Source organism: Cottoperca gobio, chromosome 8, assembly GCF_900634415.1.
Source record: "Cottoperca gobio chromosome 8, fCotGob3.1, whole genome shotgun sequence".
Lineage (NCBI taxonomy): Eukaryota > Metazoa > Chordata > Actinopteri > Perciformes > Bovichtidae > Cottoperca > Cottoperca gobio.
In genome coordinates this window covers 10,069,708-10,093,641 of record NC_041362.1, presented here as the reverse complement: position 1 = coordinate 10,093,641, position 23,934 = coordinate 10,069,708, and the positions used below count along the sequence as shown (strand labels likewise).

Here is a 23,934-nt window from a genome sequence, read left to right as displayed (position 1 = left end):
CTATCGTCAAAGTTGCCCATCCCTGCCTTAAGGCATACAAGATAGGCCGCTTGCTAAACACAGGGTAGTTTTATTGCAACATAATTTGTGTGTGATGCCTGATATTATTGCTCTTTCTCTCTCTGATCCCAAATGTCTTTCTAACTTTTACTGTCATATTGTATCCCACATTCACGATTCCCACAAACTTGAGTGAGGAAGTCACTTCATGTATCTGAGAGCTATTAGTGAGTTTACAGAGTGATGTTACTGCTTCAGAAAATAGAAGTAAATGTACATAAGTACTAAGTGGTGATAAAAAGCTGTATTAAACAAGATGCCATGTTCCATGTTCTTGCATCAGTAAGTAACACTTTGCTAACATGAACGAGCATAAAACCTTCCATTAACATTAATCCTCAATGAAAAACACACTTTGGACAAGAAGAGCAATCATTATTGCTGTCACCTGACGAGGGAATGTTTAAACAAGTACACAGAACAACTTGCATACACTTTCTAAACTCGATTTTAAGAAACAACTTTTAGGAGTTTTCAGTAAGAAGTGAGAACAAGGCTGAAAATCATTTGTTTATCTTACAATAGAAACTGATGTGAGAGAGAACTGTAATGGTACATTTCATGATATGCTTTGCTTATACTTATAGGCGTACATTGTAGATGTGTTTGTCTTAGTTTCACACGGTACCAGTTAGATACATTCCACTGTTTACTCAGGAGGTATTTCTCTTATCACTCTCTTTGGGGAGTAGAGGACTAGGGGTAATGGCATTTCATTAGGGTCATATACTTTAGGGGACCCCACCAAATGGGGCACAGGGTCTGGTCTATGTCATGTGTTTATAAGCTTTACGACTCTTCCAAACCTCCCCTTTGTTTACCTTTAAAATATATGAACACATCGATACACGTTTTCATTCTTCCTCACCCAGACTGCTTGCACTCTGTGGGACAATTGAACCTTCTTTGCAAAGAATAAAGAGCTCTAAGACTACTTATTTCCTCAGGTACCTTTATTTCAGTATAAAAGATTTACTTCTCACAACTCTTTAGTTTAGTTGGCATCGGCTGAATTCCACGACAGAACCTAGAGCAGCTTTTAATAATAATAATAATAATAATAATAATACATTTGATTTAGAGGCGCCTTTCAAGACACCCAAGGACACCGTACAAAATACAAGAAATAAAAAGAGCAGGACATTGGAAGGGAGAGCAGACAAACAAAACCAGAGATAAGGTGGAGACACATGAAGAAAGCAAGAAAGAGAAGAGGGGGAGAGGACACAGGATGATGGAGACTACAGAGAGTAGGCCAACTTGAATAAGTGAGATTTGAGGTGGGACTTGAATGTTGTAATAGTTTTGGACTGTCAGATGTGTGGAGGGACATAATTCCAGAGCCTGTGAGCAGTGCAGCTGAAGGCCCTGGCACCCATGGTGAGTTTTAAGTCCTATAACAAAACCATAAAGAAGACAAACTACATGTGGCACTTTGACTCAAACGTGTATTTTATTGAGGTTTATTGGACAGTACACCATATCAAATACATTGCATGCATTTAGAATCAGCGTAGATTAAAACAAAACAATTGTTGAGTAAATAACAAGAAACCAGTTAAGCCAAGTTATTACTATCATCTAGATCTCTATATTTCTCATATATGAATGAACACAAACAGAAACAATTGTGTTGCACTAAGCAACAGTTTTGTCATTGAATATGATAGATAAAAGATCGAGTTCATTCTTTCAGAAGCATAAAGTCAAATCCATCCTACAGTTTGTGCTGTCACCAAGGTTCAGCATTTAATTAGACACCCACAAAATCATTGATATTTCAGCCTATACTAACCAACCAATACCACACTAATGTAATAAAAACAGATTACAAAAAAGATTAAAAACAGATCAATCAAAAAGAAGAAAGATTGTAAGACCTGAAAGACTGAATGAAATACACCATCACCTTGTTTAAATTATGTATTTCTCTAGGTTTTAAAATAGTAGGAAACATGTTGGAGAACATAAGTACACGACTCAACACAACACATAACACAGTTCTAGCTGTTTTTAGACATATTAATGTGGAAAAAGTTACATATTATATCTTTAGGTTCAGCTGTCTTTTAATATTGACAAAGACATGTTCCTTGATACACAGTATAAACTAAGGCTTTGATCAAACTGCTTTTTTAAATGACATGAATCAGGGAGCTACATGATGTAAATGTCATTGAGGACACTCCCCTTGATAGAGCACACCTGTGTCTTATTAAATGTCTGTGTTTTCGTCCCTCAACACCCTAAAGAAGACTGTCATGTCGAAACGTTGGAAAGTTATCAAATATTTGTTTTATATCTTGGTTAAGAGTGTGTCACTATTTTCCTTCACACCTAGGACTCCTACCATGAAAACAACAATGTCCCTGGTTTGAATCAGACTGAGGAAATGTGCTGCATGTCATCCCCCTCCTCATTTTCTGTTTGCCTCTGATCTTTTATCAATTAAAAGCAAAGATGTCATACCAAAAATAGAAAATCTGAAAACTGTCTGCGTGTAATTCACAACAAACAAACACTCAAAGAGAACAGGGATAAGTACTTTGAGTCACGAGACTCTAACCAGCGTGCTGCAGGGACCCTCAGTGGGTTATGAGGCCTCCTGAAACCTGAAACGTCCACCAGAGAGATAAACAGTGAGGTTGTGACATTAAATATTAATGACAAACGGTAGATGTCATATAATCTATTCGGATCATCATATTGACTAAAACGTACCTGTGCACGTCATGGACGCAGTGCAGCTGCTTGGCCGGGTGAATCAGGCCTAGTGTAATAAGAAGCACTGTTAGCGTTATTCAGAAGTGCTCATAATCAGAGCATTATGTATATTTTAACAAAGGTTTTACCCGAGAAGTGATTCTGTATCTGGGCTTCCCATCAGTTCATTGTAGTAGTTCTTCACCATCTCAAGCTCCTCTGTAACATCTAAAAAACAAAAAACATATTGTTTGAAACAAGTGCACTATTTATTACACGTTTGGAAATGTATTGACTTCTTAATGAAAAATAAATATCTACAGTATTATTTGTGATTTTGTTAGGTTCCCTTTACCTGGGATCGAGACACCTTCTGTCTTGAGCGACAGCTCGATTGATTCCTGCATGGTTTCCTTCAGTGTCTCCAGGATCTTAAACTAAATTAGGATGAAAATATTTATCACTTATCACTCACACTGTCAAATATTATGTCAGAATATTCAAAATGAACTGAATCCTACATGAAATCAGTGATAAGATGTGTTCACAGGGCTGCTCAGAGTTGGCATTAAGGTTAAAAGCTATAATCCTTTGTATGTTTCTGTCTAAGATTAATATAGTTGAATGTTTGTGAAAGTGTCTGCTGGGTTTTCAGTGGGAAAAGCAGCTTTAAGAATGAATCATATTCCCCTTCAATATAGAAAAATCCTTTATGTAAATGAAGACCTAGAATCATGGATAAAGATAAAGATGTGCAGCACAACATGTTTTACTATATCATCATCACTGCGTGACATAATATAAAATGTGACAAACCTTCAATTTTTTTAGCTTCTTCAACATAATCATCTTTAGCCTGCTGAAACATGATGTTCTTTGAATCATGTACGTGTTTCACAATAATGTCCCTCATGTTTTTCAGCGAGTCCCGTCCTTTGATTTCTTTTGCTTCTATAATAAAACAGAAAAAACATTCAATTAAAATGTTCTGCACAATCATCATGAATATGTATTTTTATTGTGTCAGGATTTATATATCATGATCTTTTATCTTACTTTCGTAGCATTCTTTCATGGTGCTCTCGATTGTTGTCGTCAGACTCCTGTAGATAATTTTCTTATCCTCACGGATGATTTTGTTGAGTTTTGTCTTTATATTTTGTTCCTTAGAGAGAAAATATGAAGCATAAATAAACCTATTTTAATAATAAATCAAAGTAGTACAAATATGGCTCATATTTTACTTTATTTTTCTTTCCTTCCAGATTTTACGTGACAAAGCAGTACATTATTCAAACTGACTTTAAAATGGGAGCTGTTTTCCACCATGTGGAAGTGCAGGTCAGACTACGCCTCATCTTTAACTCAATGTCTGTGCACACAGCTGTGTTCATGTCAGCCTCAAACCAAACAAAACCCCATTAGTTATTTTTTCTCCAGTTCTATCTAACTTCTAACTTCTTCATTTACAGTGTATATAAATATGTTGACAGCTGAAAATATCTATTTTGTTTGCATTTAATTCTTGAATGTTCAGTCATCAGTTACCAACTTGATGTTTGCGCTCAAGTCTCCATGACCTGGACAAACAGCTTTGATAATGGACTAATGAATAGGACGGTACTGTTCTCATCTTTTACCTCTGTCCTGAGAAAGATCAGCTGCAGTGTGACATCTTTGTACTCTCTCTTCTCTCTCATCCTCTTTATGCCAAGTGAAAACATATTGATGACTCCTTTGAATGGTCCACATTTTCCTTCATTTCTGAAACATGTTAACAGGAAGAAATGTTTCATAAACATGAAGCATTGACAAGTTTGTATTTCAATCATGTAATTTAATGTATTGTAATACATCATTTGTATAACTATATAATGTAGAATCAATAATTCCCCATATTTTGTAAACTTAGCCAACACAGGGTTTTATGTCTTAGTTAAGTCATTTCTTACGGGAAGGTCTCCTTGAATTTCTCATCAATGCTGTCAGTCAGGCATGAAGTTAACTTCATGTTGAGATTTATTTGCTTCCCTTTTTTTGTTTTGTGGATGCCATAGTTCTCAACTATACACTTCAATGTAATGTGAAAACCACGACTTTTCTTAGCCTGAAACAAAATAAACATTTTAAAGACATATTCACAGGAAGTGCAAAATCAGTAGTTTTGATGTAATAACAACTAAAGTACGTACAGGAGGATGTATGACCGACTTCAAGATTTTTTCACATGAACTCTTAGATTTTTCAACCCCCTCACTGAGGCATTTTTCAAAAGCCTGAAAAGTCTCTTCTATTGGTTTCCTGACTTTTTCCAGCTCCTGCTTCAGCTTTTCTTCAAGGTCTTTGCACACAGCTGTCTTTATGTCAGCCTGAAACCAAACACAACACATTCAGTATTTAAAGAAATACAACTATAATGCTCCCTGATTCTGTTGGTCTCGAGTACGACCAGCCTTTAATTACTCTGGTTATGCATCTTCTCTGAAGCAACAGAAACTCATGAAATCAACTACCTTGGTGACTAAAACGTCTGCAGGGGTGACATTACATGTAAGCGGTCTGTCTCTGACTTTCCCATGTTTACACTGAATTTGAGCGTATCCTTCAGCTTACATTTTTGCCATGAAAATGATTAGACAAAGACAACGTGAGAGGTTTTATTACTTGATCTTACCCCTTCTCTACGGCTCGCCCCGTGCATCAGAGAGAGAATCCCATCGAGCTCTAGACACATAGTTTAATGTCTCCTGAGTGTCGGTCATTGAGACCTTTCAGGAATTCCTGAAGTTTTGGTATTTCTGTAAAACATTTATTGATATATTGACATTACATTACATATTTGAATTTGAGCTATATATTTCTGTTATCCAGGGCTCATATATGGAGACTTCACTCACCAGTGTCATCTTGCTCTAGACGTTTCTTTTCTAGAAACTCTTTGGAGCTCACTGTGAACACTTTGAAACATTCATCACTGAAATGTTTCTGAAAAAACAAGATTGAATTCAATAGACTTGCAGTTGTAGACAATCTCTATGTTGGATTTTCTGTCAGTCTATAAAACTCACCTTAACCTTGTGTAGTTTGATGAATTCTTCCTTCACTTTTTTCGTGACTTGCGTTTTTTTAGCTATGAAAGCACGAACATCAGCTGCTGAACTATAACAAAAGATTTGTATCAAGTGGAACAGCTCACAGTATTTAGTGTCTACATTGAATGTTCAATTCAAATATCTACTTTTGGCATCTTAAATCACTCACAGATCATCTGAATCTTCAATAAGATCAGATTTGGTGCAGATGAAGTGAATGTTCTGACACTCGCCACCATTTCCCATGTGGCTACTGGCATCTCTCAGGATGTCCCAGGGTTCCCTCTCTGATGCTGCTCGATTAATGTCGGTCACAATCCACACTGTAGAACAACTTTCAACAACCTGGAAGTTCATTATGATTACTGAATGTCAGAGCTTTGTCACAGTTCCCAGACAACACTAATACACAATAAGCAGAATTGAACGTGAATAAATTACCCTTTTCCACATCTGGTCTCTGCTCTTGTTACGGTCCCCATTTCCAGGCAGATCCACAAGTGTGACATGCTGGAGAAGTTTATTATTGGGTACCTTGACAGTCACGCACTTCACCAGTGGCCAATACCACCTCTTCACATCTTTAGCGTCTCCGTCTTCTGAGTCACTTCTTGTGTATTTGACTAATTCAGTAGAAAGCTTTTCAGCCTGAAATACATAATAAAGTAAGATTAAGACAATATAAGGGAATTTCATTTTGATGAACAAACAAAATAAAAAAGTCTCAATTTAATTAGTAAGTAGCAAACCTTAAGTTGAAAGACATTTTCTTTGGCGATAGTGAATAATTAGGTTTTAAATTTAAACATGATAGTGCCTAGAATTATCCAGGAGCTTCTTGCAAGTAAGTTAGTAACTTGTAGACGATGTTTGTTGTGATTTTCTGATGAAGGATAAATTAGATAGATAAAGTCCTTTTTTAAGTACTTTTCACAAACTGAATTTACTTTTACATTTGTTGATCTACCGTTAATCTACACCAACCTGGAATGGCTAGAGGGAAAGCAGATTACATAAACCTTCATATTTGACAGACAAGTAAGAATGTTTTCTATGAAGTCATATAATATTTCTAGCCTCACTTACTGATTTACATGTCAGAATCTTCTTCTTGGACTGGAGAAATTCTGGAATTTCTTTGAAATGCTTGAAATCCATGAGGTTTTCAAGGGATTGGTTTTTCCATGCTTCTCCATACAGCGCTGAGAGCTTTTCCTCAGTGTCCTGGTAACCATCGTCTTCTTCCTGATCTTCTTCCTGATCATTTTCCTGATCTTCTTCCTGATCTTCTTCCTGATCTTCTTCCTGATCATTTTCCTGATCCCTTTTATGCTGAAGGAAATACCAGAACTCATCTCTCCAGTCCTAAATGAAAAACATAAAAACTTAGTTCAATTAGATGGCATGTTGTGTAATTAGCACCTGCATTATTTTCTGCAGCTACATTATAACTTTTAAAATAGCTTCAAGTTAACAAACATATTCAGCTCATTTTACCTCTTTTGTGATGAACTCAATGTGTGCCTCATACTTTGAGTTCTGCATGTTAGCCTCCACTTTAGTCATGACTGTGGTACATGCACTGATATCTCCAGAGGGCAAGAGATCCTTCTCTCCAATGACGGCATTTATCAAAGAGCTCTTTCCAGCCCCCGTTTTACCAAAGACACCGACCACCTCCCTCTTGTCTGTCTCCAAATCCTTGATTTTATCCCTGTTGTACAAGAGGTTAAATATGGTTCATGGGTTAGTTTGAAAAATATACACCAATATACTAAAGATTGTGTTAAAAATCAGGAAGAAATCCATCAACGAACAGCCTACTCAAGCATAATACTATCTTCAGACTAAAATAATATAAATTCTGGGTAAATTATGACTTAAAAAAATAAATAAAACTTGTCTGACAAAGCAACGTTATCAAACTGCTATGCTTCTGTCACTTCTGCAGAAAACATTTGCTTTCTGAAAGAGAGTTAAATAGTAACAAGGACGTTTTGCAGTGTAAATTCAGTGAAGAGTGCAACAACACAAGAATCTTCCAGAGTTTAAAATGTCATCGCAGTGCAGACCTGCTGAGATGCTGCAGCTTCATAATGTGGCAGGGCTCAGTCCTACTGTCTACTGTCAGTCAGGCTTAGGATAGTTTCTGCATGAAAACTACTGACGATGTCCTCAACAGGTTTACTACAGTCTCTAAAACTATGAACATGTTTTCTTCTTTACTTTTTATTGGTGACTCTTGTCAGCAGGTGTCACAGGCGGTTACCATGGCAACGCAGCTCTTAGTTCTGAGTCGGCCAGGAGGTAAGGTGGTTAAGTTTTTATTTAAAAAATAAGTCAGTATGTATTTGCATTACACTAATCTAAGAGCAAAATTAAGACCAGTCTAAAATATAAAACAAGGCCCATATAACAAAGAATATGGAAAGTTCAATAAACGTAATACTCACTTCAGGAAATTATTGAGCTTGTTGTCTTCGTTAGGCAGTTTCTGATGGACACATCTCATGATGTTTTTCACATCAGTCAGAATGATTTCTTCTGTCAGAGTAAAAGTAAAGAACTATTCAGGAACCATGAACCAGTGTATCCAGTAAGCTGCACAATGAAGCACTTTCTCTGCCAATCCAATTTAGGATGCCTCAGAGTGTATCATCAGACATATAATTGTTTAGAAAGTAATATAAATACCTTGTATATCATCACGTGGCTGTTGTGTTGGTGGTTGACATTGTCTGGGTTCACCCTGAAGATCCAACTTTCTCTTTCCTTATTTTATTAATTAAAAAAAGGGAAAAAGAAGTTTGTTGTATGAGCCTCTCACAATATTAAAACGTAGTCTCGTTATAGTTGCTATGTCAAAGCAAGATATAACCGCCTTGAAAGAACACTACATGTAATCAATACGATGCTGTGTATCTCACCTTCATTACTTGTGTTGCTGGTGGACGGACAAACCTGAGGATGAACATGAATATTTGACTCTTAAAACAGTATTTGATCAAGAAATGATATTCACACAGGCTGTGTCCATCCTGTCTAAAATGAGCCTTGCAAAATGTTATTTCATGTGATCCTTACCTGAGCATAAATAGCTTGTTCTTCATATTCCTTCATAACACTGCAGATACAACTCTGTATAATTGTAATTAACGCCTTAGATGATACATAAGTGTAGGAAACTCCTAGTGACAAAGGAAAATAATTGCAAATCTATAATAGTAAAGAATATTTTACTATTTGTCCTCTAACAGGGTTTTACATGCTTGAACATACAACTTTACAATTCTCACAGTGAAATTTGTATTTATGTTCTCAGCTAATCTGGGATGAGCCTGGAAAAACTCTGGAAAGTTTTGAAGAACGTAGAAAAGAGCCAACAAGTGATCACGGTCTTCAGTTAAAGAGGACTTTGTCTCAGGGCGCTTCAGATGATTATGCATGGAGAATAGAGGCTCGTTCACTGATTACATGCCTGTTAAATTCAATGTGATCCTAACCTGAGCAGAAACAGCTTCTTCTTCATACTCCTGTTTACACTGTAGATAAAAGTGATACTCTAAGTGTCCATGTAAAGTGTTTAGCAGACATTAAAAATATAATCTGTCTGATTGTAATTAATGCCTTAGATTAGATGATACATAAGTGTAGGAAACTTACTTGAGCAGAAGATTCAACTGTTTCCAGATTTGTTGTGTTTTGTTCTTCCTAGTGACAAAAGAAAATAGTTGCAAATTCATAACAATAAAGACATTCTAATAAATGCTGTCATTAACAATGAGATATTATTTATCCTTTATTTTTAGACGTCATTAAAACTTTTCACAGAACTTTGTGCTTCTGTAAATTCTAAATATATCTACACAAATGAGATGTATGAGACTAAATACAGTATTTGTGTAAATTGTCTTCCCAGTGCAGAACATTACCTTTAACAACTTGAGTCTCTTCTTGAATTTTGACCTTGGTCCCACTGTTGGGATCAATTCAGCAATTTCTTGATCACCCAGACAGTAAAGACTTTCCTTGTCAATGCGTTGATCTGTAATTAATTGGAATTAATTTTTCATGGAAAATTGAGAATTAATTTCAATAACCCAACATATGCCACAGAACAGCAGTTACTGTCAAGTTAATTAACGTGTCCCTTCTGTGTGAAAATATACAAGGTCTTTACCAATAGTGCTTTTGTACTCTCTGAACACAGACACAAATTGTCAGGATTTGTCAACGCTGATCTCTCTCCATATTCTTAAAACTATATAGTTTAAGCATATGTAAGCATTGTACTACAGAACAATGTTTGATCATTGTGTATGTGTGTATGACTAGATGCTCAAATGTTTCAGTATTGATAGGTTATAGCAACAGTGTAGAATATATGTGCACGATGAAGAAGCATGGTAAGACTTTACCTTTGAATGTTTCTATCCAGTCGCTGAGATTCCACTCAGTTAATTTGTTGCGAACAAAATCATCCATGACCAAGAACAGCAACTGGAGGATAAACAAATAATTATGTTTAAATCAACCACTACAACTCAGGACAGTTCTGATCACTTAGGTTAATTAGAGGTTATTAAACTGATTATGGCAGACTCAAGAAAGTGTCAAAAGATATTTTTGCTCACAAGTTACGTCACAACTAACTGACTAATCTGTCATTTATTTCTCACAGATGCTGCTCTGCTGTTTACTTGCCTCCAGTGCTTGAAGTGGAAGAAAATAAATGCCGGTTGGGTTAGGGTCAGCGATATGGAGAAGTAAGGTCTTACAGTGTTCGGGTATATTATAAGCACAAATGCACCCATAGACTAACTTCTGCAAAATAATGCAAACCTTTTATCCTGGAGAGATACTAACCATTAAGCCAGGGATGGGCAGCCCTCACCCTCAATTTCAAGAAATCAATCTGTCAGACACATTTTTTGTGACCTTCCTTATCTTCAAAGTTGCCCATCCCTGCCTTAAGGCATACAAGATAGGCCGCTTGCTAAACACAGGGTGTTTTATTGCAACATAATTTGTGTGTGATGCCTGATATTATTGCGCTTTCTCTCTCTGATCCCAAATGTCTTTCTAACTTTTACTGTCATATTGTATCCCACATTCACGATTTCCACAAACTTGAGTGAGGAAGTCACTTCATGTATCTGAGAGCTATTAGTGAGTTTACAGAGTGATGTTACTGCTTCAGAAAATAGAAGTAAATGTACATAAGTACTAAGTGGTGATAAAAAGCTGTATTAAACAAGATGCCATGTTCCATGTTCTTGCATCAGTAAGTAGCACTTTGCTAACATGAACGAGCATAAAACCTTCCATTAACATTAATCCTCAATGAAAAACACACTTTGGACAAGAAGAGCAATCATTATTGCTGTCACCTGACGAGGGAATGTTTAAACAAGTACACAGAACAACTTGCATACACTTTCTAAACTCGATTTTAAGAAACAACTTTTAGGAGTTTTCAGTAAGAAGTCAAGAACAAGGCTGAAAATCATTTGTTTATCTTACAATAGAAACTGATGTAAGAGAGAACTGTAATGGTACATTTGATGATATGCTTTGCTTATAATTATATGCGTACATTGTAGATGTGTTTGTCTTAGTTTCACACGGTACCAGTTAGATACATTCCACTGTTTACTCAGGAGGTATTTCTCTTATCACTCTCTTTGGGGAGTAGAGGACTAGGGGTAATGGCATTTCATTAGGGTCATATACTTTAGGGGACCCAACCAAATGGGGCACAGGGTCTGGTCTATGTCATGTGTTTATAAGCTTTACGACTCTTCCAAACCTCCCCTTTGTTTACCTTTAAAATATATGAACACATCGATACACGTTTTCATTCTTCCTCACCCAGACTGCTTGCACTCTGTGGGACAATTGAACCTTCTTTGCAAAGAATAAAGAGCTCTAAGACTACTTATTTCCTCAGGTACCTTTATTTCAGTATAAAAGATTTACTTCTCACAACACTTTAGTTTAGTTGGCATCGGCTGAATTCCACGACAGAACCTAGAGCAGCTTTTAATAATAATAATAATAATAATAATAATACATTTGATTTAGAGGCGCCTTTCAAGACACCCAAGGACACCGTACAAAATACAAGAAATAAAAAGAGCAGGACATTGGAAGGGAGAGCAGACAAACAAAACCAGAGATAAGGTGGAGACACATGAAGAAAGCAAGAAAGAGAAGAGGGGGAGAGGACACAGGATGATGGAGACTACAGAGAGTAGGCCAACTTGAATAAGTGAGATTTGAGGTGGGACTTGAATGTTGTAATAGTTTTGGACTGTCAGATGTGTGGAGGGACATAATTCCAGAGCCTGTGAGCAGTGCAGCTGAAGGCCCTGGCACCCATGGTGAGTTTTAAGTCCTATAACAAAACCATAAAGAAGACAAACTACATGTGGCACTTTGACTCAAACGTGTATTTTATTGAGGTTTATTGGACAGTACACCATATCAAATACATTGCATGCATTTAGAATCAGCGTAGATTAAAACAAAACAATTGTTGAGTAAATAACAAGAAACCAGTTAAGCCAAGTTATTACTATCATCTAGATCTCTATATTTCTCATATATGAATGAACACAAACAGAAACAATTGTGTTGCACTAAGCAACAGTTTTGTCATTGAATATGATAGATAAAAGATCAAGTTGATTCTTTCAGAAGCATAAAGTCAAATCCATCCTACAGTTTGTGCTGTCACCAAGGTTCAGCATTTAATTAGACACCCACAAAATCATTGATATTTCAGCCTATACTAACCAACCAATACCACACTAATGTAATAAAAACAGATTACAAAAAAGATTAAAAACAGATCAATCAAAAAGAAGAAAGATTGTAAGACCTGAAAGACTGAATGAAATACACCATCACCTTGTTTAAATTATGTATTTCTCTAGGTTTTAAAATAGTAGGAAACATGTTGGAGAACATAAGTACACGACTCAACACAACACATAACACAGTTCTAGTTGTTTTTAGACATATTAATGTGGAAAAGTTACATATTATATCTTTAGGTTCAGCTGTCTTTTAATATTGACAAAGACATGTTCCTTGATACACAGTATAAACTAAGGCTTTGATCAAACTGCTTTTTTAAATGACATGAATCAGGGAGCTACATGATGTAAATGTCATTGAGGACACTCCCCTTGATAGAGCACACCTGTGTCTTATTAAATGTCTGTGTTTTCGTCCCTCAACACCCTAAAGAAGACTGTCATGTCGAAACGTTGGAAAGTTATCAAATATTTGTTTTATATCTTGGTTAAGAGTGTGTCACTATTTTCCTTCACACCTAGGACTCCTACCATGAAAACAACAATGTCCCTGGTTTGAATCAGACTGAGGAAATGTGCTGCATGTCATCCCCCTCCTCATTTTCTGTTTGCCTCTGATCTTTTAGCAATTAAAAGCAAAGATGTCATACCAAAAATAGAAAATCTGAAATCTGTCTGCGTGTAATTCACAACAAACAAACACTCAAAGAGAACAGGGATAAGTACTTTGAGTCACGAGACTCTAACCAGCGTGCTGCAGGGACCCTCAGTGGGTTATGAGGCCTCCTGAAACCTGAAACGTCCACCAGAGAGATAAACAGTGAGGTTGTGACATTAAATATTAATGACAAACGGTAGATGTCATATAATCTATTCGGATCATCATATTGACTAAAACGTACCTGTGCACGTCATGGACGCAGTGCAGCTGCTTGGCCGGGTGAATCAGCCCTAGTGTAATAAGAAGCACTGTTAGCGTTATTCAGAAGTGCTCATAATCAGAGCATTATGTATATTTTAACAAAGGTTTTACCAGAGAAGTGATTCTGTATCTGGGCTTCCCATCAGTTCATTGTAGTAGTTCTTCACCATCTCAAGCTCCACTGTCACATCTAAAAAACAAAAAACATATTGTTTGAAACAAGTGCACTATTTATTACACGTTTGGAAATGTATTGACTTCTTAATGAAAAATAAATATCTACAGTATTATTTGTGATTTTGTTAGGTTCCCTTTACCTGGGATCGAGACACCTTCTGTCTTGAGCGACAGCTCGATTGATTCCTGCATGGTTTTCTTCAGTGTCTCCAGGATCTTAAACTAAATTAGGATGAAAATATTTATCACTTATCACTCACACTGTCAAATATTGTGTCATAATATTCAAGATGAACTGAATCCTACATGAAATCAGTGTTAAGATGTGTTCACAGGGCGGCTCAGAGTTGGCATTAAGGTTAAATATATAATATATATAATCCTTTGTATGTTTCTGTCTAAGATTAAAATAGTTGAATGTTTGTGAAAGTGTCTGCTGGGTTTTCAGTGGGAAAAGCAGCTTTAAGAATGAATCATATTCCCCTTCAATATAGAAAAATCCTTTATGTAAATGAAGACCTAGAATCATGGATAAAGATAAAGATGTGCAGCACAACATGTTTTACTATATCATCATCACTGCGTGACGTAATATAAAATGTGACAAACCTTCAATTCTGTGAGATGGTTCAACATAACATCTTTAGCCTGCTCAAACATGACGTTCTTTGAATCCTGTACGTGCTTCACAATGTTTTTCTGTGAGCCCACTCCACTGAATTTCTTTGCTTCTACAATAAAACAGAAAAACATTAAATTAAAATGTTCTGCACAATCATCATGAATATGTATTTTTATTGTGTCAGGTTTCATATGTCATGATCTTTTATCTTACCTTCATAGCATTCTTCCATGGTGTTCTCAATTGTTGTCGTCAGACTGCTGTAGATCATTTTCTTATCCTCACGGATGATTTTGTTGAGTTTTGTCTTCATTTTTTCTTCCTTAGAGAGAAAATATGAAGCATAAATAAACCTATTTTAATAATAAATCAAAGTAGTACAAATATGGCTCATATTTTACTTTCCTTCCAGATTTTACGTGACAAAGCAGTACATTATTCAAACTGACTTTAAAATGGGAGCTGTTTTCCACCATGTGGAAGTGCAGGTCAGACTACGCCTCATCTTTAACTCAATGTCTGTGCACACAGCTGTGTTCATGTCAGCCTCAAACCAAACAAAACCCCATTAGTTATTTTTTCTCCAGTTCTATCTAACTTCTAACTTCTTCATTTACAGTGTATATAAATATGTTGACAGCTAAAAATATCTATTTTGATTGCATTTAATTCTTTAATGTTCAGTCATCAGTTACCAACTTGATGTTTGCGCTCAAGTCTCCATGACCTGGACAAACAGCTTTGATAATGGACTAATGAATAGCACGGTACTGTTCTCATCTTTTACCTCTGTCATGAGAAAGATCAGCTGCAGAATGACATCTTTGTACTCTCTCTTCTCTCTCATCATCCTCTTTATGCCAAGTGAAAACATATTGATGACTCCTTTGAATGGTCCACGTTTTCCTTCATTTCTGAAACATGTTAACAGGAAGAAATGTTTCATAAACATGAAGCATTGACAAGTTTGTATTTCAATCATGTAATTTAATGTATTGTAATACATCATTTGTATAACTATATAATGTAGAATCAATAATTCCCCATCATTTGTAAACTTAGCCAACACAGGGTTTTATGTCTTAGTTAAGTCATTTCTTACGGGAAGGTCTCCTTGAATTTCTCATCAATGCTGTCAGTCAGGCATGAAGTTAACTTCATATTGAGATTTATTTGCTTCCCTTTTTTTGTTTTGTGGATGCCATCGTTCTCAACTATACGCTTCAATGTACTGTGAAAACCACGACTTTTCTTAGCCTGAAACAAAATAAACATTTTAAAGACATATTCACAGGAAGTGCAAAATCAGTAGTTTTGATGTAATAACAACTAAAGTACGTACAGGATGTATGACCGACTTCAAGACTTCTTCACATGAACTCTTAGATTTTTCAACCCCCTCACTGAGGCATTTTTCAAAAGCCTGAAAAGTCTCTTCTATTGGTTTCCTGACTTTTTCCAGTTCATGCTTCAGCTCTTCTTCAAGGTCTTTGCACACAGCTGTCTTTATGTCAGCCTGAAACCAAACACAACACATTCAGTATTTAAAGCAATACAACTATAATGCTCCCTGATTCTGTTGGTCTCGAGTACGACCAGCCTTTAATTACTGTGGTTATGCATCTTCTCTGAAGCAACAGAAACTCGTGAAATCAACTACCTTGGTGGCTAAAACGTCTGCAGGGGTGACATTACATGTAAGCGGTCTGTCTCTGACTTTCCCATGTTTACACTGAATTTGAGCGTATCCTTCAGCTTACATTTTTGCCATGAAAATGATTAGACAAAGACAATGTGAGAGGTTTTATTACTTAATCTTACCCCTTCTCTACGGCTTGCCCCGTGCATCAGAGAGAGAATCCCTCGAGCTCTAGACACATAGTTTAATGTCTCCGAGTGCCGGTCATTGAGACCTTTCAGGAATTCCTGAAGTTTTGGTATTTCTGTAAAACATTTATTGATATATTGACCTTACATTACATATTTGAATTTGAGCTATATATTTCTGTTATCCAGGGCTCATATATGGAGACTTCACTCACCAGTGTCATCTTGCTGTAGACGTTTCTTTTCTAGAAACTCTGTGGAGCTCACTGTGAACACTTTGAAACATTCATCACTGAAATGTTTCTGAAAAAATGAGATTTGATTTTAATACAGACTTGCAGTTGTAGACAATCTTTGTGTTGGATTTTCTTTCAGTCTATAAAACTCACCTTAACCTTGTGTAGTTTGCTGAATTCTTGCCTCATTTTTTTCTTGACTTGCGTTTTTTTAGCTATGAAAGCACGAACATCAGCTGCTGAACTATAACAAAAGATTTGTATCAAGTGGAACAGCTCACAGTATTTAGTGTCTACATTGAATGTTCAATTCAAATATCTACTTTTGGCATCTTAAATCACTCACAGATCATCTGAACCTTTAATAAGATCAGATTTGGTGCAGATGAAGTGAATGTTCTGACACTCGCCACCATTTCCCATGTGGCTACTGGCATCTCTCAGGATGTCCCAGGGTTCCCTCTCTGATGCTGCTCGATTAATGTCGGTCACAATCCACACTGTAGAACAACTTTCAACAACCTGGAAGTTCATTATGATTACTGAATGTCAGAGCTTTGTCACAGTTCCCAGACAACACTAATACACAATAAGGAGAATTGAACGTGAATAAATTACCCTTTTCCACATCTGGTCTCTGCTCTTGTTACGGTCCCCATTTCCAGGCACATCCACAAGTGTGACATGCTGGAGAAGTTTATTATTGGGCACCTTGACAGTCACGCACTTCACCAGTGGCCAAATACCACCTCTTCACATCTTTATCTTCTCCGTCTTTTGAGTCACTTCTTGTGTATTTGACTAATTCAGTAGAAAGCTTTTCAGCCTGAAATACATAATAAAGTAAGATTAAGACAATATAAGGGAATTTCATTTTGATGAACAAACAAAATAAAAAAGTCTCAATTTAATTAGTAAGTAGCAAACCTTAAGTTGAAAGACATTTTCTTTGGCGATAGTGAATAATTAGGTTTTAAATTTAAACATGATAGTGCCTAGAATTATCCAGGAGCTTCTTGCAAGTAAGTTAGTAACTTGTAGACGATGTTTGTTGTGATTTTCTGATGAAGGATAAATTAGATAGATAAAGTCCTTTTTTAAGTACTTTTCACAAACTGAATTTACTTTTACATTTGTTGATCTACCGTTAATCTACACCAACCTGGAATGGCTAGAGGGAAAGCAGATTACATAAACCTCCATATTTGTCAGACAAGCAAGAATGTTTTCTATGAAGTCATAAAATATTTCTAGCCTCACTTACTGATTCACATGTCAGAATCTTCTTCTTGGACTGGAGAAATTCTGGAATTTCTTTGAAATGCTCGTCATCCATGAGTTCTTCTTCTTTAGGGGATTTGTTTTTCCATCCTTCTCCATACAGCGCTGAGAGCTTTTCCTCAGTGTCCTGGTAACCATCGTCTTCTTCCTGATCTTCTTCCTGATCTTCTTCCTGATCTTCTTCCTGATAATCTTCCTGATCCATTTTATGCCGAAGGAAATACCACAACTCATCTCTCCACTCCTGAATGAAAAACATAAAAACTTAGTTCAATTAGATGGCATGTTGTGTAATTAGCACCTGCATTATTTTCTGCAGCTACATTATAACTTTTTAGCTTCAAGTTAACAAACATATTCAGCTCATTTTACCTCTTTTGTGATGAACTCAATGTGTGCCTCATACTTTGAGTTCTGCATGTTAGCCTCCACTTTAATCATGACTGTGGTACATGCACTGATATCTCCAGAGGGCAAGAGATCCTTCTCTCCAATGACGGCATTTATCAAAGAGCTCTTTCCAGCCCCCGTTTTACCAAAGACACCGACCACCTCCCTCTTGTCTGTCTCCAAATGCCTGATATTATACCTGTTGTACAAGAGGTTAAATATGGTTCATGGGTTAGTTTGAAAAATATACACCAATATACTAAAGATTGTGTCAAAAAATACGACTAATACTATCTTCAGACTAAATTAATATAAATTCTGTTAAATTATGACTTTTTTCAAATAAAAAAAACTTGTCTGACAAAGCAACGTTATCAAACTGCTATGCTTCTGTCACTTCTGCAGAAAACATTTGCTTTCTGAAAGAGAGTTAAATAGTAACAAGGACGTTTTGCAGTGTAAATTCAGTGAAGAGTGCAACAACACAAGAATCTTCCAGAGCTTAAAATGTCATCGCAGTGCAGACCTGCTGAGATGCTGCAGCTTCATAATGTGGCAGGGCTCAGTCCTACTGTCTACTGTCAGTCAGGCTTAGGATAGTTTCTGCATGAAAACTACTGACGATGTCCTCAACACGTTTACTACAGTCTCTAAAACTATTAATATGTTTTCTTCTTTATTTTTTATTGGTGCCTCTTGTCAGCACGTGTCACAGGCGGTTACCATGGCAACACAGCTCTTAGTTCTGAGTCGGCCTGGAGGTAAGGTGGCTAACTTTTTATTTAAAAAATAAGTCAGTATATATTTTTTAATTACACTAATCTAAGAGCAAAATTAAGACCAGTCTAAAATATAAAACAAGGCCCATATAACAAAGAATATGCATACAGCCGGGTCATTTGATCTGTGAGGCTGTAATGTTCTTAAACATTTTTAATTTAAAAGCTGAACCCACAATTATTTCACTCCCTACAAAGTACTTATCGACAGAAATAAAAATTGGTTAAAATTTTTCCATGAATTAATCTTTTTTTAATTTACAGATCAACGCATTGACGAGGAAAGTCTTTACTGTCTGGAGGATCGAGAACTTGCTGAATTGATCCCAACAGTGGGACCAAGGTCAAAATTCAGGAAGAGACTCAAGTTGTTAAAAGTAATGTTCTGTATTTATGTATTTAGTCTCATACATCTCACTTATATAGATATATTTCTAATTTACAGAAAGCACAAACTTCTGTTAAAAGTTTTAATGACGTCTAAAAATAAAGGATTAAAATATCTCATTGACAATAACAGCATTTACTAGAATATCTTTATTATTATGAATTTGCAACTTTTCTTTTGTCTCTAGAAGGAACAAAACACAACAAATCAGGAAACAGTTGAATCTTCTGCTCAAGTAAGTTTCCTACACTTATGCATCATCTAATCTAAGGCATTAATTACAATCAGACAGATTATATTTGTATTATATTTGTATTGTCTGCTAAACACTTTACATGGACACTTAGAGTATTACTTTTATCTACAGCGTCAACAGGAGTATGAAGAAGAAGCTGTTTCTGTTCAGGTTAGGATCACATTGAATTTAACAGGCATGTAATCAGTGAACGAGCCTCTATTCTTCATGCATAATCATCTGAAGCGCCCTGAGACAAAGTCCTCTTTAACTGAAGACCGTGATCACTTGTTGGCTCTTTTCTGCGTTATTCAAAACTTTCCAGGGTTACCTGAGAACATAAATACAAATTTCACTGTGAGAATTGTAAAGTTGTATGTTCAAACATGTAAAACCCTGTTAGAGGACAAATAGTAAAATATTCTTTACTATTATAGATTTGCAATTATTTTCCTTTGTCACGAGGAGTTTCCTACACTTATGTATAATCTAAGGTGTTAATTACAATTATACAGAGTTGTATCTGCAGTGTTATGAAGGAATATGAAGAACAAGCTATTTATGCTCAGGTAAGGATAACATTAAATTTCACAGGCAAGTAATCATCAGTGAATGTTGCTCTGTTTTATTAATATGCAGCTGAAGTGTCCTGAGAAAATGTATATTTCACTAAAGAATTGTCTCATTGGATCACAGTGTTGTATACTTAGGAAATTGTTAAGTACTATGTCACTTAATATGTACTGTTGTTGTTGTTGATTTAGTTATTGAACTAACAGAAAAAGGATGCTAAATTGGCTCTATCTATACTCCAATTCTCCGGGTTTTGCAAGGCTCATCTTAGACAGGATGGACACAGCCTGTGTGAATATCATTTCTTGATCAAATACTGTTTTAAGAGTCAAATATTCATGTTCATCCTCAGGTTTGTCCGTCCACCAGCAACACAAGTAATGAAGGTGAGATACACAGCATCGTATTGATTACATGTAGTGTTCTTTCAAGGCGATTATATCTTGCTTTGACATAGCAACTATAACGAGACTACGTTTTAATATTGTGAGAGGCTCATACAACAAACTTCTTTTTCCCTTTTTTTAATTAATATAATAAGGAAAGAGAAAGTTGGATCTTCAGGGTGAACCCAGACAATGTCAACCACCAACACAACAGCCACGTGATGATATACAAGGTATTTATATTACTTTCTAAACAATTATATGTCTGATGATACACTCTGAGGCATCCTAAATTGGATTGGCAGAGAAAGTGCTTCATTGTGCAGCTTACTGGATACACTGGTTCATGGTTCCTGAATAGTTCTTTACTTTTACTCTGACAGAAGAAATCATTCTGACTGATGTGAAAAACATCATGAGATGTGTCAAACAGAAACTGCCTAACGAAGACAACAAGCTCAATAAGTTCCTGAAGTGAGTATTACGTTTATTAAACTTTCCATATTCTTTGTTATATGGTATGACATCTTTGCTTTTAATTGATAAAAGATCAGAGGCAAATAGAAAATGAGGAGGGGGATGACATGCAGCACATTTCCTCAGTCTGATTCAAACCAGGGACATTGTTGTTTTCATGGTAGGAGTCCTAGGTGTGAAGGAAAATAGTGACACATTCTTAACCAAGATATAAAACAAATATTTGATAACTTTCCAACGTTTCGACATGACAGTCTTCTTTAGGGTGTTGAGGGACAAAAACACAGACATTTAATAAGACACAGGTGTGCTCTATCAAGGGGAGTGTCCTCAATGACATTTACATCATGTAGCTCCCTGATTCATGTCATTTAAAAAAGCAGTTTGATCAAAGCCTTAGTTTATACTGTGTATCAAGGAACATGTCTTTGTCAATATTAAAAGACAGCTGAACCTAAAGATATAACATGTAACTTTTCCACATTAATATGTCTAAAAACAACTAGAACTGTGTTATGTGTTGTGTTGAGTCGTGTACTTATGTTCTCCAACATGTTTCCTACTATTTTAAAACCTAGAGAAATACATAATTTAAACAAGGTGATGGTGTATTTCATTTAGTCTTTCAGGTCTTACAATCTGTCTTCTTTTTGATTGATCTGTTTTTAATCTTTTTTGTAATCTGTTTTTATTACATTAGTTTGGTATTGGTTGGTTAGTATAGGCTGAAATATCAATGATTTTGTGGGTGTCTAATTAAATGCTGAACCTTGGTGACAGCACAAACTGTAGGATGGATTTGACTTTATGCTTCTGAAAGAATGAACTCGATCTTTTATCTATCATATTCAATGACAAAACTGTTGCTTAGTGCAACACAATTGTTTCTGTTTGTGTTCATTCATATATGAGAAATATAGAGATCTAGATGATAGTAATAACTTGGCTTAACTGGTTTCTTGTTATTTACTCAACAATTGTTTTGTTTTAATCTACGCTGATTCTAAATGCATGCAATGTATTTGATATGGTGTACTGTCCAATAAACCTCAATAAAATACACGTTTGAGTCAAAGTGCCACATGTAGTTTGTCTTCTTTATGGTTTTGTTATAGGACTTAAAACTCACCATGGGTGGCAGGGCCTTCAGCTGCACTGCTCACAGGCTCTGGAATTATGTCCCTCCACACATCTGACAGTCCAAAACTATTACAACATTCAAGTCCCACCTCAAAACTCACTTATTCAAGTTGGCCTACTCTCTGTAGTCTCCATCATCCTGTGTCCTCCCCCCCTCTTCTCTTTCTTGCTTTCTTCATGTGTCTCCACCTTATCTCTGGTTTTGTTTGTCTGCTCTCCCTTCCAATGTCCTGCTCTTCTTATTTCTTGTATTTTGTACGGTGTCCTTGGTGTCTTGAAAGGCGCCTCTAAATCAAATGTATTATTATTCTTATTCTTATTAAAAGATGCTCTATGTTCTGTCGTGGAATTCAGCCGATGCCAACTAAACTAAAGAGTTGTGAGAAGTAAATCTTTTATACTGAAATAAAGGTACCTGAGGAAATAAGTAGTCTTAGAGCTCTTTATTCTTTGCATATATTTTAAAGGTAAACAAAGGGGAGGTTTGGAAGAGTCGTAAAGCTTATAAACACATGACATAGACCAGACCCTGTGCCCCATTTGGTTGGGTCCCCTAAAGTATATGACCCTAATGAAATGCCATTACCCCTAGTCCTCTACTCCCCAAAGAGAGTGATAAGAGAAATACCTCCTGAGTAAACAGTGGAATGTATCTAACTGGTACCGTGTGAAACTAAGACAAACACATCTACAATGTACGCATATAATTATAAGCAAAGCATATCATGAAATGTACCATTGCAGTTCTCTCTTACATCAGTTTCTATTGTAAGATAAACAAATGATTTTCAGCCTTGTTCTTGACTTCTTACTGAAAACTCCTAAAGTTGTTTCTTAAAATCGAGTTTAGAAAGTGTATGCAAGTTGTTCTGTGTACTTGTTTAAACATTCCCTCGTCAGGTGACAGCAATAATGATTGCTCTTCTTGTCCAAAGTGTGTTTTTCATTGAGGATTAATGTTAATGGAAGGTTTTATGCTCGTTCATGTTAGCAAAGTGCTACTTACTGATGCAAGAACATGGAACATGGCATCTTGTTTAATACAGCTTTGTATCACCACTTAGTACTTATGTACATTTACTTCTATTTTCTGAAGCAGTAACATCACTCAGTAAACTCACTAATAGCTCTCAGATACATGAAGTGACTTCCTCACTCAAGTTTGTGGGAATCGTGAATGTGGGATACAATATGACAGTAAAAGTTAGAAAGACATTTGGGATCAGAGAGAGAAAGCGCAATAATATCAGGCATCACACACAAATTATGTTGCAATAAAACACCCTGTGTTTAGCAAGCGGCCTATCTTGTATGCCTTAAGGCAGGGATGGGCAACTTTGAAGATAGGGAAGGTCAAAAAAAATGTGTCTGACAGATTGATTTCTTGAAACTGAGGGTGAGGGCTGCCCATCCCTGCCTTAAGGGTTAGTATCTCTCCAAGATAAACGGTTTGCATTATTTTGCAGAAGTTAGTCTATGGGTGTGTGCAATGGTGAGTAAGCTGCTTTTGGTTCCAGTTATACATGTCCACACCAAAATTACACATAAAACTAAGGCTTTCTTATCTTAAACAGACTTCCCTTTGAAACCACATGCAATGTGTTTCTAAAATCATGAAAACAATTGAGCGCAAATAGGTCGAACATTAATCTACATGCATGTTCTTGATGTAGATTAATGTGCTTTAAAGGCACAAAACTTAATTTAAAAGATTAAATTATATTATTACCTACAGCACTGCATCATGCAATCTTTTACCATAATTTATTCCCTTGCATGGCTTGTTGAGTCAAGCCAGTTTCAGTATAAACATCTTTCCATTTTA

At 36.1% G+C, this 23,934-nt stretch overlaps 1 protein-coding gene and 3 long non-coding RNA genes across 4 annotated transcripts in view; 1 reads left to right on the top strand and 3 right to left on the bottom strand.

The window, feature by feature from the left end:
- Positions 1–2,139: 2,139 nt before the first annotated feature.
- Positions 2,140–2,989, bottom strand: LOC115012158 (uncharacterized). The gene is made up of 3 exons (XR_003832642.1): positions 2,913–2,989; positions 2,782–2,830; positions 2,140–2,672 (listed from the first exon to the last, which is right to left on the bottom strand). It is a non-coding gene; the product is annotated as an uncharacterized LOC115012158 (long non-coding RNA).
- A 318-nt stretch (positions 2,990–3,307) lies between these two features.
- Positions 3,308–23,934, bottom strand: part of LOC115011782 (nuclear GTPase SLIP-GC-like) — a 53,798-nt gene continuing 33,171 nt past the window's right edge. Inside the window, exons 18-20 of the mRNA XM_029437022.1 lie at positions 14,611–14,719; positions 3,580–3,714; positions 3,308–3,315 (exon numbers count right to left, since the gene is read on the bottom strand). Coding sequence (XP_029292882.1) covers positions 3,308–3,315; positions 3,580–3,714; positions 14,611–14,719 — 252 coding nt within the window. The remainder of the gene's footprint in view (positions 3,316–3,579; positions 3,715–14,610; positions 14,720–23,934) is intronic.
- Positions 12,293–13,624, bottom strand: LOC115012162 (uncharacterized). Its single transcript, XR_003832646.1, has 2 exons — positions 13,579–13,624; positions 12,293–13,469 (listed from the first exon to the last, which is right to left on the bottom strand). It is a non-coding gene; the product is annotated as an uncharacterized LOC115012162 (long non-coding RNA).
- LOC115012160 (uncharacterized) lies at positions 20,358–20,940 on the top strand. Its single transcript, XR_003832644.1, has 3 exons — positions 20,358–20,492; positions 20,648–20,725; positions 20,876–20,940. It is a non-coding gene; the product is annotated as an uncharacterized LOC115012160 (long non-coding RNA).